The sequence below is a fragment of the Lycorma delicatula genome, chromosome 7 (genome assembly GCF_047948215.1).
Source record: "Lycorma delicatula isolate Av1 chromosome 7, ASM4794821v1, whole genome shotgun sequence".
NCBI classification, from domain to species: domain Eukaryota; kingdom Metazoa; phylum Arthropoda; class Insecta; order Hemiptera; family Fulgoridae; genus Lycorma; species Lycorma delicatula.
In genome coordinates, this window is record NC_134461.1 from 116,067,649 (window position 1) to 116,082,419 (window position 14,771).

Genomic DNA, 14,771 nt, shown 5'->3' on the forward strand with positions numbered 1-14,771 from the left:
TGCATTAATTGGCATATAATATATATATATATATATATATATATATATATATATATACAGCACTTAGTTCTTATAAATAAAAATACCACTCTTTAAAAAAAAATTTGTTTTAAACTTTTAACACAGTACAAATCTTTACAATATGAAAAAGGGTCTTTCATACTCATACTTTCCTTATTTTTAATTAATCTCCAACCCATTTAAAAGATCTCTTCATTAATTTATTTAAATAGAATAAAGTAACTTTCTTTTACAGAAATGATATTATTCTGTCATTAAGAATTTAAATAATGTTAATTAAAACATGCTGGCCTCTGTGGTGCAAGTAGTAGCGCCTAATTCTTTCATCCAGAGGATGTGGATTCGAATCCCGGTAAGGCATGGCATTTTCACACGTTACAAAAATTGTCATTCATCTCATCCTCTGAAGAAATACCTAGTGGTCCCAGAGGTTAAAAAAAAATTGTCTGATTTCTCTTCATTTTTATTTAATGTATGAAAGTAATATGTATTCTAACAATTTTAATCTAATTCCTCTTGAATTGTCATTGATTTTTTTTTCAAATTACCTTTTTAAAGGATACAATAAATCAACTTTGACTATTTTTCCTTGTGTCCATACCTTTTTTATCTTTAAAGAGTTTTGTTCTTTTTCTTCTTGTGTCTATTTTATTCCATTGGTACTTATTTCTTCATACATATTTTAATATCTAGTATCTCATGTGTTTATATATTTATTAATAAAAACATCATTTCTACTTATTATTTAATAGTAATATTCTGAATTACTGCACTGCTGGAGATTTTACTGCAGTTTATGTTGAACGATCCAGGCAATTTATACAACGGGGCACATTTATAAAAAAAAGGAATGTTTATTTTTTTATCCATGGAGTAGGGCAATATTACCATCCTTGATGTTATTAACTATTTATTATAGTGTATGATATAACTGATTATACATGATACATATTATCAAGTACAATTTAGAATAATTTATTTATTTACTAACTAAAAGCTACATTTTTAAATTAAAGTGTTTATCAAAGTTTAACGACTACAGTTTAGAAACAAATACAATTTCAAAAATTAAATGTTTAATGAATTCTTAATGAAGTTGTTAATAAAGTTCTTAATGAAGTAAAAATGCGCTGAAAACGTGTTTTGATAAATCGTCAATCACTCGCGAGGTGTCAGTAAAAACCAGTAATTTTTAATAATTCTTTAAGATAACGCTAGGTGTCGGTATATTCGTTGATCGGAAGACCTAACGTAAACGAATGTCGTCCAGCCGTTAGTGTGTCATGTAAGTCAATATTTTTTCGTATAAATCTGCCTTAATACTCTTTTGATACCCGGCTGTTAAAATAACAGTGCGTAATATTTATTCCATTAATGAAAATAGGTTAATAAACTGTATTTTTTTCGTTTTGACAATTAACTTAGTATTACGTAATACTACCGGAGATGTTATTCAGGTTATGTTTAGATAGTCGAAAGTTCGACAGTAATAACTGGCAATTAGATCTTGATGGGTCGTATTGTCTTTAATTATTAGCACTATTATTATGAAAATCTTAATTTTAATATGTTGCAAAGTATGTTTTAATTATATACTTATTTTCTGGCAACAATTATTTATATTTTTAAATAAAAATTGTCTAAAAATATTATAAACGTTGAAAAATTTGTTTTGTTTCATTTAACGTTCATTAGATTTATCTTGTACGTATTATAAAATATGAAGGGCACCTTTATACCTGTTTGTAGAGTTACACCGGCCATAATCAATAAGAGAAAATGAATTAATGCATTTTATTTTATTATTTATGTTTACATTCATTTAATCATTAATGCACATGAAACTAAAATATTTTTAATTTCAAAATGACTGGAATGATTTTTCTTAAAAACTGTATAATAGAATTTTCCAATGATTGTAGTATAATTGTTTTAAATTTATATATATATATATATATTTTACACAAAGTTAAAGAAATAAAATTGATTTCGTTAATTCAATAAGATTGGAGTGAGCTTTTGAATAAACTGCATGCATAAAAAGTTTATTGTTAACTTTATCTTTGGGAAGTACTGAATATTATTTTAGAGGAATCATGCAAGTTCATTGATCAGCGTGACAAACTTCCTACTAAATTATTAAAAGTTTTTAAAATTAGTTTTAAACATTATATTAAATTTATACTTGCCCCCCCAAAGTACTTTAAATAAAACTGCAGTTGTTTGCTCAATGGTATTGCATGTGGCTCATTTTTAATATTTTAATTAAAAACTGTTACGAAACCCATTTTCAACTAGTATGCGTTTATTTGAAATGTGATTTGTTTGTTTATTTTTACTAATTTTAATTACCTGTAAATTCTTTATATTTTTCAATTGTATTGGACTCGAACTGTTTATAAAAGTTTAGAGTTGTTTACCCTTGTTTAGAGTAAAATTTAGATGATTAACCTCCTTCCAGTATGTTTAAGATGATTTTAGAGAGATTTGAGCATGTAAATTTGAATGAATGTAATGAAATTTGCTTATCATTATGCTTCTGACATCCCCTTTGCCCAATATAATATTTCATCCAGTCATTTTAGTTTAATTTTTATATTCAAAAGATGTCTTTGTTAGTATGTTGTATGATATAGTGTTTCTGTTAACTATTAACATGCATAACTACATTTACCAATTTATACTTAAATTAACCTCTTCAAAATGTACTTTACAAGAAATCATGAATCTACAGCAGCATTTCCAACCTGGGGGTCATGAAATTAGCTTACAATGTTACAAGTAAACAATAATGAAATCATTTTATGAGGAAAAAATCATTATAAACATTTTACTTACATTTATGATTGCATTTGTTTTTTATTTAAAAGTTTCTCCATATGTGGATCTACATTAGAAACACAGAAGCAAACTGTTTTCAAGTGATATTGATTCCTGTTTAGTTTTTAGAGTAACTACAGATAAAAAACCCTTTTCACAGAGGTAAGACATGGCAAAAGGGATTAATATTTTCAATGCTTCTGTGATTAAATTTCCATATTGACTTTGACAAGCAAGCAAATCATATCTAAATTTTCAGATATGAATTGTGGTTGTAATGTTTTATCAGCAGATACCTCATTTAACTGATCATGAATCTCAATGGGTAACTTAGCAGCTACAATAACGTTTCACTAAATGAATTCAGTACCCATCCCCTCAAGAAATAATTTTTATCTTCTGAGAAATATTATGCAAACAGAATTTTTAGCTCATGCAAATGCATTTTAATGTTATCCAAACTGTAGGGAATAATAGTAACTTCTTCATACAAAATTTTTCTTAATATAATCGTGAGTGGAAACATAAAAATTTTTGGTTTGAAGGCAAGTAATATATTTTAAGCTTATTAATGAAAGCTTGAACTTTGCCATTAATAAAATGTTTTTATCATGTCCTTGTAAATTAATATTCAAGTCATTTAAATGAAAAAATATATTAGCTTAGTAAGCCAACTGCAACATATACATATTATTCTGTAAAAACATTGAGAATGGCATTCATTTATTCTGGAAAAATATTATTAATTCATCCTGCAACTCCAAATAACCGGGTTAACAACTTCCCCCATGATAACCATCCGACTACTTTTTACTCCTTTCATCACATAGTTTAGCAGACAGCCTATTCTGTAATGGTCGACTTTTAATAAAATTAACCATTTTTGCAGCTTTACAAAGAAATTGTTTGACATTTTCTGGCAAGAGTATGTCTGCAAAGGAAGTATGACTGCGTCCATTCCTTCCTTGGTAACATGATCTCTAATTTTTTCAGAAATCCACTGTTCTTTTCTTTTATCGCCTTTGCACCATTACTTTTGTTCAACCTATGTTTTAGTTTTTAGTAGCTTCATAAAAAACATAAAAAAAGTATTTTGTTGCATGACCAGGTATTGATTTGCAAAACAACATATTATTTTCGATTGATCTGTCTGTCGCATTCGTATTTATCAAAACATAAGAACTGAGAAATATTTGTTTCATCAAATTGAATACTAAAAAATTCACCTGAATTCACTTACTGAATTATCCGATAGTGAACATCAGCAACCATGCCATCGACTTAGCTTCATTCTGTTATTTAAAGCAGAACTTGTTTTCAGTTTTTTTGCTTCTTCCTTGCCTATTAAAATATTCACCATGTCAATTGCAGCAGGCAATATGAGGTATTTTGCAATTGTGTGGGGTTTGGAAGTCTTAGCTTCTCTTAATGCTATGAGATAAGATGCTTCAAGTGCACTTTTATCAGTATGGTTTGGTTTACAAAAAGAAGCTTGTTGATTGCTCAAACTACGTAATTTTCTTTCAAAAAGCTCCCAAGGGTTTGCTTTTATGATCTGGATGGTTAGTTTCCTAGTGTCAAATTAATTTTGATGGCTTCATGCTTTCATTGGAGAAGACTTGAAAGCAAAACACCCACTGTGGTTTTTCTGTCATATAATAACTGTCATTGTACAATTTGATAGTTGAGGGTTGTAAGTTACGGTAGGTGGTCATGTTTGGAAAAGGCCATACGAACGCAGTAGTAGGTTGTGTAAATAACTAATGGAAATGTCTGCCAAGGCATTTGCATCGGTGGCATCGTGATAGAGACCAAACTGATTACTGTAATGTATTATCAAGTTTAGAGGGTCTAAAAGACGACCTCCAGTAAAGCTCAATTGGGCTAGGAAAGGAGGGGTTGATGTGGCAACCGGGATTGTCACAAGGTTTCTTCTCCTCGTGGATCAGTCTTCTCTCTTGGGTCAGGATGTCATTCTACAATTTTGTCATTTTACCAATCAATTCACTGGATGTATATGGCTCACTTCGTTTTTTTCACAAATTTATCCATTTTGCGTAATAATCTAACTGGAAAAAAATTACAATATTTGACCACACACACAAAAAAAACTGAAACCTCAATTTTTATTATTTTTTAAATGAAACTACTTATTATTTAAAAAAATTAAATCAGGCACCAGATGCACTTTTTGTATTCTAAACTAAACTGAGATTCTGCAATCCTTTATACCTCTTTTATCCTGTTGAGAGCACACTGTGTTTGAACATAACACTCTCTGAGCGAATATTATGCAAGCAAACCAAATTACAAGGAGCCCATACACATAAAGTTGAAACCTGTTAATTGCTTATGTTTGTATACTTCATACATGCATGCTCATATACTTTACTATAGCATCGTTAAATAGTTCTAACTAGGTTTCATTGGGTTGAGGGGAAATATCATATTTTTTTTTACCTTTTTGAGGTCTTGTAGCTAAAAACGTTGAGAATCACTGACCTATAACGTTGTAAGTTACATAACAAAACATTACATTGCTGTGATATAACTAACACAAATCATAAAAGAGCAAATCTAGTTTTCATATGACAACAAATACCATCCTCAGGCAGGCCTATGAATAGAGTCAATGGAGTCATCCATTTTTAATATCTTAGTTGAAATTGTGTTACAGATAGAAAACATGTATGCTACAAGATAATAAACATGTATAAATATATGCTACAATATAAAAAACATGTATAAAATATTGTAATAACTCTTCTGTGTAAATAACATACTGCATACAAAGGTTACAACACAAGATAGTGACTTAATTTTCTTATGCTCCTCTACAAACTAGTTCCCCAACCTATATTTGTGTACTAAATTTGAAAAAAGTAATTGATTAACATACATTAATAAAACAGATAAAATATACTATCCGACCACTTACTAAATCAGTTTCCCAATATCTTAAGACAAACACTATTAATAATAAGACAATTGAGAAAGGGACTGCATACAGCGCTGATAAAAATGTACTAGAAGCATGATTCCAGCTATTTAGGTATTGTAAATACCTAAATTTAAATAATATTATTTAAATTTAAAAATTCATTACTAGTTTTTTCATGAGAGTTGGATTTTTAAAAAATAACTTAAAAATTTATATGAAAAGAACCATTTAAATATGTATTTTTGACGTATAGTTTAGAATGAAATATTTATTCATAGCTTACTTACAAGTGCTAATTTTTGTACAGTTCTTTTTGTTTTGATTTCTTAAAAAAAAAAATCATAATTTTCGTAATCTCTTTTCTTTAAGAAAGTAGAAAATAGTGTTAAATTGAAAATGTAATTCTTGATTATTTTTTTTTTTAGTTTTGTTTTATTGTAATTGTGTTTATTGTAAATTATCAGATTATTTTCTACATTCAGGTAAATTGTGTTGTAAGCTTTTATGTAAACCACATCCTTTTATTTCAGATGTTTTTGTTTTTATCCTGTTTTCCAAGAATTAACTTATGTACATGTATTCATTTATTTTTCTAATACATAATATACATGTAACTGTATTGTCCAAGCTAGTTTTAAACCAATGTTGTGGTTTTCAGTAATCAATTTTATTATGAAAACCCCATCTTTTTCCGGATCAGGCTCTAAATCTTCTTTCACTTCCTTATCTTCGAAGTGCAGTTCAATATAGTATTATTGTAAATTATTTGGTCTATCTGCTGTCATGAATTGGTAAAAACCAGTCATCAGTAAGTGTCTGTTTTATTTTATTTACAACTAACATTGCTTTCATTTTGGTTTAAGAAATAAAGTCAGATCTTTAGCTTTTACATTTTAAATGTTTGCAATAACTTTTTTTTGAAGTATAGCACCTTTTGAAGATAAAATTTATTTGATATGTCGATGGAAGTGCTGCTCTGTTTTGTTTAAAAGTTATGATCAAACTGGCTTAAGATATAGTTATTTTTTACTAGATCTTAATGTACCATGTTACCATTGTACTATAGTTTGGTTTCTATTAATAGCCGTTTCAAAAATATTTAATCTGAACTTGGATAAAACCAACTGCTAAGCTGTGGTTGTGATTCCATCTGTTGTAAGCCAATTTGTTTAGCTCTCAATCTGTTAAAATAGTATTGGTTACAATCCTAGATAAAAATGATGAAAAAATTGACATCCAGTTATGGTATTAAAAGAAATAAAGATAACTCTTTTATTATATTTATAAGTAAGTTGCTTTTCCTCATAGTTTTTTTTTTTACGTTGTACCCATTCACATTCAGGCGCTTATCTTACTATGACACACCTTTTGTAGAATCTTTCAAATGACTTTGCTTACCAATAAATAAGGATCTTAAATTGCTGGATGTTTAATTATCCATTAATGATTTTTTGGTTTAATAATTTTCTATATCAAACAAGACCTTTGTAAGGAAAGGCCAAGTCAGCTTCTAGGAAAAATGTGAAAATCTACTAGAAACTGATAATTCCCTTGTGAAGTTAAAAAGATTTGAATATTTGTTTTAAATTTACCTGACTTTAAAAGTTGGTACAAGTTCTACAAAATATTTCTAGCAGAATGAAAGTTAGCACTGTTATCACAAAATATTTTAGCAGGTATACCTGTGCATGAAATTAATCTTTTGAAGGCAGAAATAAATGATTGTGAAGTCAAATCAGAAACTAATTCTAAATGAATAGCCTAAGTGGTTAAACATATAAAAAGGGCTATGTAAGCTTTACTCGATGTTTAGATCTCTGCCTGCCATGATGAATTATAATTGGGTCACTATAATTTACTGCACAAGAAGAGAATTTTTGGGAAGGAATCACAAACAGGCAGTAATTGACCAAGTTGTTGGAATTGAGTTTTTCATCAAACTTAAAGCAAGTTAAACACTTATGAATGGTTGACGAAATGATTCTTTTTGAATTTCCAGTATCTCTATCGCAACGAATGATGTGGTAATTGTACATCAGAGCGTAAGAGTCTTAAGTGTTCAGAGTTGATAATTAATTTTGTAATGTTTGCACTAGGGTGTAAAACAATAGGCTGTTTAACATGATATTGTGGGAGAGAACGTTGAATGAAGTCTATCTCCTACATGGATTAGACCTAAATCATCCAAGAATGGACCTAGTGAACTGAGCTTACTTTGTTTATCAATAACCTGATTATTTTTAAGATTCTTTATTTCATTATTGAAACACATGGATTGTGATTGACATAAAAGCGTAAAGAATATGATTTAATTCCTTAGTGGTTATAGTACTAAAGTTACATTCAGACAGTTTTGATTTAATATTGTGAATGAATCTGAAACAGAAGCTAAATATTCGTAATAATGTTGCCAGTCAAGAACATTACCTCTGAAAAATGGTAAATTAACTGGTTGTAGTTGCGTTTGCTTTATTCCTGTAACTACATTAATTTCTTGATCAATTGTCGTTTGGTTAATATTATCTATTAAAAATTGTAATTTACATTCAAACTGCATAAATCTTCTTCAACCTATACATGACCTGAACAAATATCATCATCATCTTCCTTTTTTTAAGTTGTGTTTGAATGGCATCATATTTGTCTTGCAACTCTTGAAGGTTTCTTAATTTAATTCGTAAAATATGAATATCAATTTGAGAGACATATGTGGCATGGAGGACAAAAATAAAATGTTATTAAAGGTTGCCAATTATTCAGTGAAATACAGCCTACAACTTATTTCTTTATTACCATCAAGTAATTTCATTTAATTATTGACTTACAGGATAACTTGCGGATTGACTTACAGGATTGAGACACACTGTTACATTAAATAACAGCATCCTGGTCAGATTGTTTGGATTAATATATGTAAAGATTCTTTAGCATTTTACCATAAATTTCAGATGTTATTAAGATCCCAGGTTCTATTAATGTTAAAAAAATACCCTTTTAGTTCCAAAAAACAGTATAAATTATTTGATCAGTCACTATACTTGTAGTTTGACCTTTCCCTCTGTTCTATGCTTCCATGTGTCCTATTCTAATTTACAACACCAATATCTTGCAGCACTATTACCATTTTGGTAATACTTTGTCCTTGCACTTAACTAATATGATTCACATGTCATAATTGGTAGAGGGACTTTATCTGGTTTCATATTCTGTCACCATTCTTTTCACCATTGTGAACAGAATAAATAGAAGATTAGCAAATAATGAAATTGTAGATTGTTTGCAACTATTATTCATATGCCATGTTGTATGCAAGAATCATTTTATTTTCAGTTACACCAGTTATAATAGGATATTTATTTGTTTACACCATTTACATTTGCTTATTAAGTTTAATTCCAGATATTTTAATTTTAAATTTATACATTTCATTTTTTAATAAAAGTTTCAAAATGGAAGTTAGAAAAAAATGAAAGTTTCAAAATATTGCCTATTGTTCTGACAATAGGCAATAGGTTTTGTGTCAATGTTATTTGACATTTTTGTTGCAATGAGAGTCGACTATAAAAATGACAAATGATTAAAATGATTTTTCAGTTTGTTTGAAACTGATGTAGTACATTTTTATAGATAGATATAGATTATATCAAACAAAGTATTTTCATCACATATGCATGTTTTACTGTGAATCAATTGCCTCTGCTGGTGATTTTTTCAAGTCTGATATATATATATATGTATTATTGTATTGAAAAATAAAGAGAACATATTTTGTTGCAAATTATTTGTTAATTTATTTCAGGTCAAATTGAATAATTAGTATGCCTGAAGGCTGGGAATAGATAGGTAGTATAAAGAAATTAGTGCAGTGTATAATGTGGAAGTATATTTGTCGCGGTGTTCGCGCAAGATGCTCAAATAGAACATCAGCTACTGCTGACCAAGGAAGAAGAAGTGCAGTCACTCAAGAAAATAAAATACCATGTCCGTTACGTCTTGTTCCATGTTTTTTAGACCTATGTCAACGTCACCTTTCACAATTGGGTATTATACAGAATTTTGATGCCAATAATGGCAAAAGTGGACATAAATCAAATAAAAGCAGTACGGAAGATTCTTTTAGATCTGAGAATATTAATAATTATCAACCATGTCCTCCAATAATTGGAGCTGTTGGATGGGTTAGTATTAATTTTATTATGGTTTATATAAATAAAATTTTTAAAATTTCATCATCTTCATAAATACACAAATAAATTTCTTAAAAATTTGCATAATTTATTATTTTATAAATATAGATTCTGCATACTTTTTCCATGGTTTGTAAACTGCTATCGTATAAATTTTCTTCTTAAGCTTATATTATTCTAGTATACTAATCTTGTTAACCAGTACTGTTTATTTATCATAATTTTCTTATAGGTATTATACTGGAAAACTAGGATTAAAAAATGTTAAGTAGTTGATTACACATTTTGAGAAAATGTGCATAAAAATAAGATAGTGTAGATGATTTTTGTAACCTATTAACTGCCAATGAAAAAATTAAATTATTTTTTTTTAAATTCAGTTTTAATGGTAATTAACTTTATTAATTCTGCAGAATTACTTTTCTTAGATATTTGATTTCTGTGACTGCTCTTGTATATTTCATTAAAAAGATTTATTTAATATGCGAGGTATTAAAGAATTGTAACTGGAAGGTTCAATATAGATTGTATTCTGTAGTTTTTGTTAATAAACAAAAATATGTTTGAATTATATACTTTTTTAATATGTTTTTCATCTAATGTTTGCTCTTATTCATAATATGGTGCGACAGTCAAACCACATGTTTCGTAAAAAGCTTGTATGGTGGGGGAAGTAGACGTTCATGTTCCACACACTTGGAAGTTTAGTAACATAACTTCATATGGTGGGGCAGCCAAACTAAACATTTCGTAAGAAGCTTTATTAATTTTATTATGGTTTATATAAATAAAATTTTTTAAATTTCGTCATCTTTTATTATTATTATTATTATGCTTTTACGGCCAACATGGGACCACTTAAGTCAATTTTAGTTGGATCTTTTCTGAGAAAAGCATGTTATTTTACTCTTCCGAGCTGCCCAGTATTTCTTCATCCGTTCAGATCTTGCTTCCTTTTCTTCATCCGTAAACACCCTCTTTGTTGTATTTTGTCATTTGTCTGTCTTTTGTTTAAATCTAATGCTTTTGTCTTTTAGCTTTGTAATTTTTCCAGTTTTATTCTGTAGGTCAGTCAGGGAAATTCCCAATTCTTTCATATCTTCTCTAATTTCTTTGATCCATTCTACTTCTAGCTTTTGGAACCAGAGCTTTTCAATGATATTTCTTGACAGTCTTGTTTCCGGTATCCTTATGAGATGACCAAAGAAAGAGATTCTTTTTTTCCGCATAGTATCAGCAACAGGCTCTATTTCTCGATACACCACCTCATTTGGCACAATCCACCATTGACCTTCTTTTTGGTGTTTTTTTATTGATACACGTTCTGACAATTCTCCTCTCTATTTTCAGAATTTTTTCAATTCGGTTTTTCTGAGTGATTTTGAAAAGGGTTTCGTTCCGGAGGTGACTTCTGGCTGAACTACAGTTTTATAATGTTTAAGTTTTGTTTTAGCAGAAAGGCATTTTTTGTTATATGTTGACCAAGTTAATTTTTGGGATTTAATCATTTTATTTGTCCTGTTTTGCCATGTCACTTTTTCGTTTAAATTATAAGGTATTATTTCCCCTAGATTTTTAAATTGTTTTACTATTTTAATTTTCTGAATGTTTACCGTAATGTGCTCTATTACCAGAGGATCTATGGCCATTAGTTCAAAAGAGATGAAGCATTTGTGCTAGGTTTTGAAGGCTCATGATTTGTGTTTTGGCTTCTTGAATATTATTTGCTAAAAGAGCGAGGTCATCCTAGGCAATTTAGTGTGATGGAGTTTTTCTTAGTACCCATTTTTATATTTTTGGGATTTATTTCATACCATTTACTCATAACAAATTCAAGGGCGCAGTTAAAAAAGAGTGGTGAGAGGCCATCTCCTTGCCTCAATCCAGTTTTTATGTAGAAGGGTTGAGAGAAATCACCTCTGAATTTCACTCTGGACTGGGTATTGGTTAAAGTTAATTTTATCATGTTTACGAGTTTAGGGTGAAGGCCCAGGTTTCTCAGAATATTCAGCATGGATGGTTGGTGTATTCAATCATAGGCCCTTTTAAAGTCGACGAAGGTGATTATTAGTTGTTTTTTCCGTCTTTTATATAAGTCCATCATAAGTTTTAGGCATATTATTTGCTCCGGGCAACCTCTCCATGGCCTAAATCCCCCTTGGCATTCCCCAAGTTCCAGTTCAAGTTGGTCTTTGCATCGGTTGTATATGATTCTCGACAGGATTTTGTATGTGCAATCCAGGAGAGATATGCCTCTGTAGTTTTCCGGATTAGTTTTATCCCCTTTTTTATGTAATGGATGAATGAGGGCTGTGGTCCAGTGTTCTGGAAGTTTTTCTTCGTTCCATATTTTCACGAGGCATAGATGTAGGGAAGTTTTGACTGAATAAACTGATGAGTGTTTCCAGAGTTCTGCGAAAAGCTGGTCTTCTCCGCTTGCTTTGTAGTTTTTTATTTCATTTAAGGCTGGGGGAACTTCTTTAATTGTTGGCGGGTTGATATTTACCGGTGAAGTTTTATCTGGAGTTTCAGTGTCAATCTCAAAAAGCTCTGGGGAGTCGTCACAGTTGAGGAGTCTATTGAAGCTTTCTACCAAAATTTCAGCATTTTCTTTATTTGTGTTGGCCATTTTTCCTTTTTTTTCTTCTCAGCATAAGGGTGGGTGGTTCATATGTTTGAAGAGCCTGACCAAAAATTTTATAATAGTCTCGGGAGTTAGTTTTCTTGGAACTTTCTTCTATTTGCGGAATCAGGTTTTTTAGGGCTTGTTGTTTGGTTCCTCTTATAATTTTCTGAGTTATTTTCCTTTGTTTGGTGAATTCATGGTTAGATTCTTCAGTTTTCTGGGTTTGGTGGTTGATCCAAGCCCGGTATCGGTCTTTGAATGCTTTGTCACATTCTTCATTCCACCATTGGTGTTTTTTTCTTGGGTTTATAGGGGCTAGTTGTTCAGCTATTTCTTTCATTTGGGATGTCAGTTCTTTTAAATTATTAGTTAATTTGATTTTTTTTGTTGTTTCTTCAAAGATGGCATTGTTTATTAATTTATGTGGATCATAAGCTCTTTTGTTTTTAGGTTGGGATTTTTTCTTTTTATGTGGGGTGAATTTTATTTTAACTTTAATTAAGTAATGGTCCGATCCAGTATCTGTTCCTCTCAAGACTTTTACATTATAAATCTCCTTGTAATAATTCTGGTCCATGCAAACATGACCGAGTTGCCATTCCCCTTTTTTTCAAATCTGGGTGTTTCTAAGTCTTCAATTTGTTTGGTTTTCTCATAAAATAGGTGGATTTTGAGATCATATTATGGTTTCTGCAAAATTCGACAAGTCTTTGGCCGTTCTTGTTAGTTTTCTTCTGGGCAGGCCATTTTCCGATAATATCACGATATCTTTGTTCTTTACCAAGTTGGGCATTAAAGTCCCCTATTAAAATCTTAGTGTGGGTCTTATTTATGTTGTTTGCAGTTTGGTCAAGAAGTTCCCAGAATTTGTCCATCTCTTCTCTATCTTTTTTAAGATTGTTTTTGTCATTGGTGGGAGCATGGACATTTATTATGGTGTAGAATTTATTGGTTGATTTTAGGGTTAAGGTTGAAATCCTGGGGGAGTAAGACTTAAATTTTATGACTGAGTCAATTATTTTAAGATTGATTGCAAATCCTGTTCGAACTGTGGGCATTTCTTCATCACACGTTTCCCGGGGATTCCTTTGTAAATTCTGTAACCCTGAGATTCAAACGGCTCTTGATCGTGTTTCTCATTTCTTGAAGTCCTGCGATTAGGATTTTTTGTTTGTCCATTATGTCTGTTAGAGTTTTTAGTTTGCCGGGTTGAGTTAGAGAATTAGTGTTGTGAGTGGCAATGTAGTTTATTTGCTTGTGTTTTATCCTCAATTTTGAAGTTGTGTTGTTTTTGGGTGTTTCCAAACGCTCCGATTCGTTGTTATCTTTTAAGTAGCTGCCCACTGGATCCGAGTGCAGCCTTCTCTGGTATTTACCAGACGGTGGATTTTTTCTTAAAAGACCTTCCATATTTGACTTTCAAAGGCAAGTCAGCCTTCGGTGGGAATAAATCCCTGAGTTACAACTCTGGATGTGATCCAGAGAGGTGATTCCGATTTAGTTCACCAGTAGAAATCTCCACGTTTCTAACTGGTTATCCAGACGATCCAACGTGGAGGCGCAAACCGATTTTCTTAATTGAGATTTTAATTATGGAGAAAAGTTTAAATCGGTTCCGGAATCATATTGTCCATTCATCATCTTTATAAATACACAAATAAATTTCTTAAAATTTACATAATTTATTATTTTATAAATACAGATCCTGCATACTTTTTGAAACTCTCGACTTCCAGTCCCTTCATGTCCCACATGCTTGTAAGTTTAATAACCATGCAGCATTGAACCAGTGAACAACAAGGTTTCACTGTTATAGCGTATTTAGAAGGTGGTTGAAGTTACGTATGTGCACAATGCGATTTCTATCTACATTTTCATCTGCATTGCGCCGCTGCTCCAAATATGAAAGTCATTTCTGTTTGGGCTTACAACTTACAAACAATAGGTTAAACAACATGAATAGAGTTGGTAGTGCAAGAACTGTTAGGACGTCTGAGAATGTGGAGGCTGTATGAGTAACAATTACAAGAAGCTATCAAAGATTTGCCAGGTGTTACAGTGTTGCTCTTGGAGTTTTGATTTGAATAGTAAGGAGAATTTTGGATGATGCACCTATACCTGTGTAAAATGCAAATAGTCCATGCTCTGAACCCCAGAGATTGTCCTGTCTTTCGTT

At 30.5% G+C, this 14,771-nt stretch overlaps 1 protein-coding gene across 2 annotated transcripts in view; it reads left to right on the forward strand.

The window, feature by feature from the left end:
* Nucleotides 1–1,233: 1,233 nt before the first annotated feature.
* LOC142328485 (uncharacterized) overlaps nt 1,234–14,771 on the forward strand; it is a 40,777-nt gene continuing 27,239 nt past the window's right edge. Inside the window, exons 1-2 of one of the 2 annotated variants that reach the window (XM_075372304.1) lie at nt 1,234–1,306; nt 9,582–9,960. In XM_075372304.1, coding sequence (XP_075228419.1) covers nt 9,655–9,960 — 306 coding nt within the window. In that variant the 5' untranslated portion in view covers nt 1,234–1,306; nt 9,582–9,654. Of the gene's footprint in view, nt 1,307–6,511; nt 6,591–9,581; nt 9,961–14,771 lie in introns of those variants that run through there. The other variant, XM_075372305.1, reaches the window with a different exon arrangement.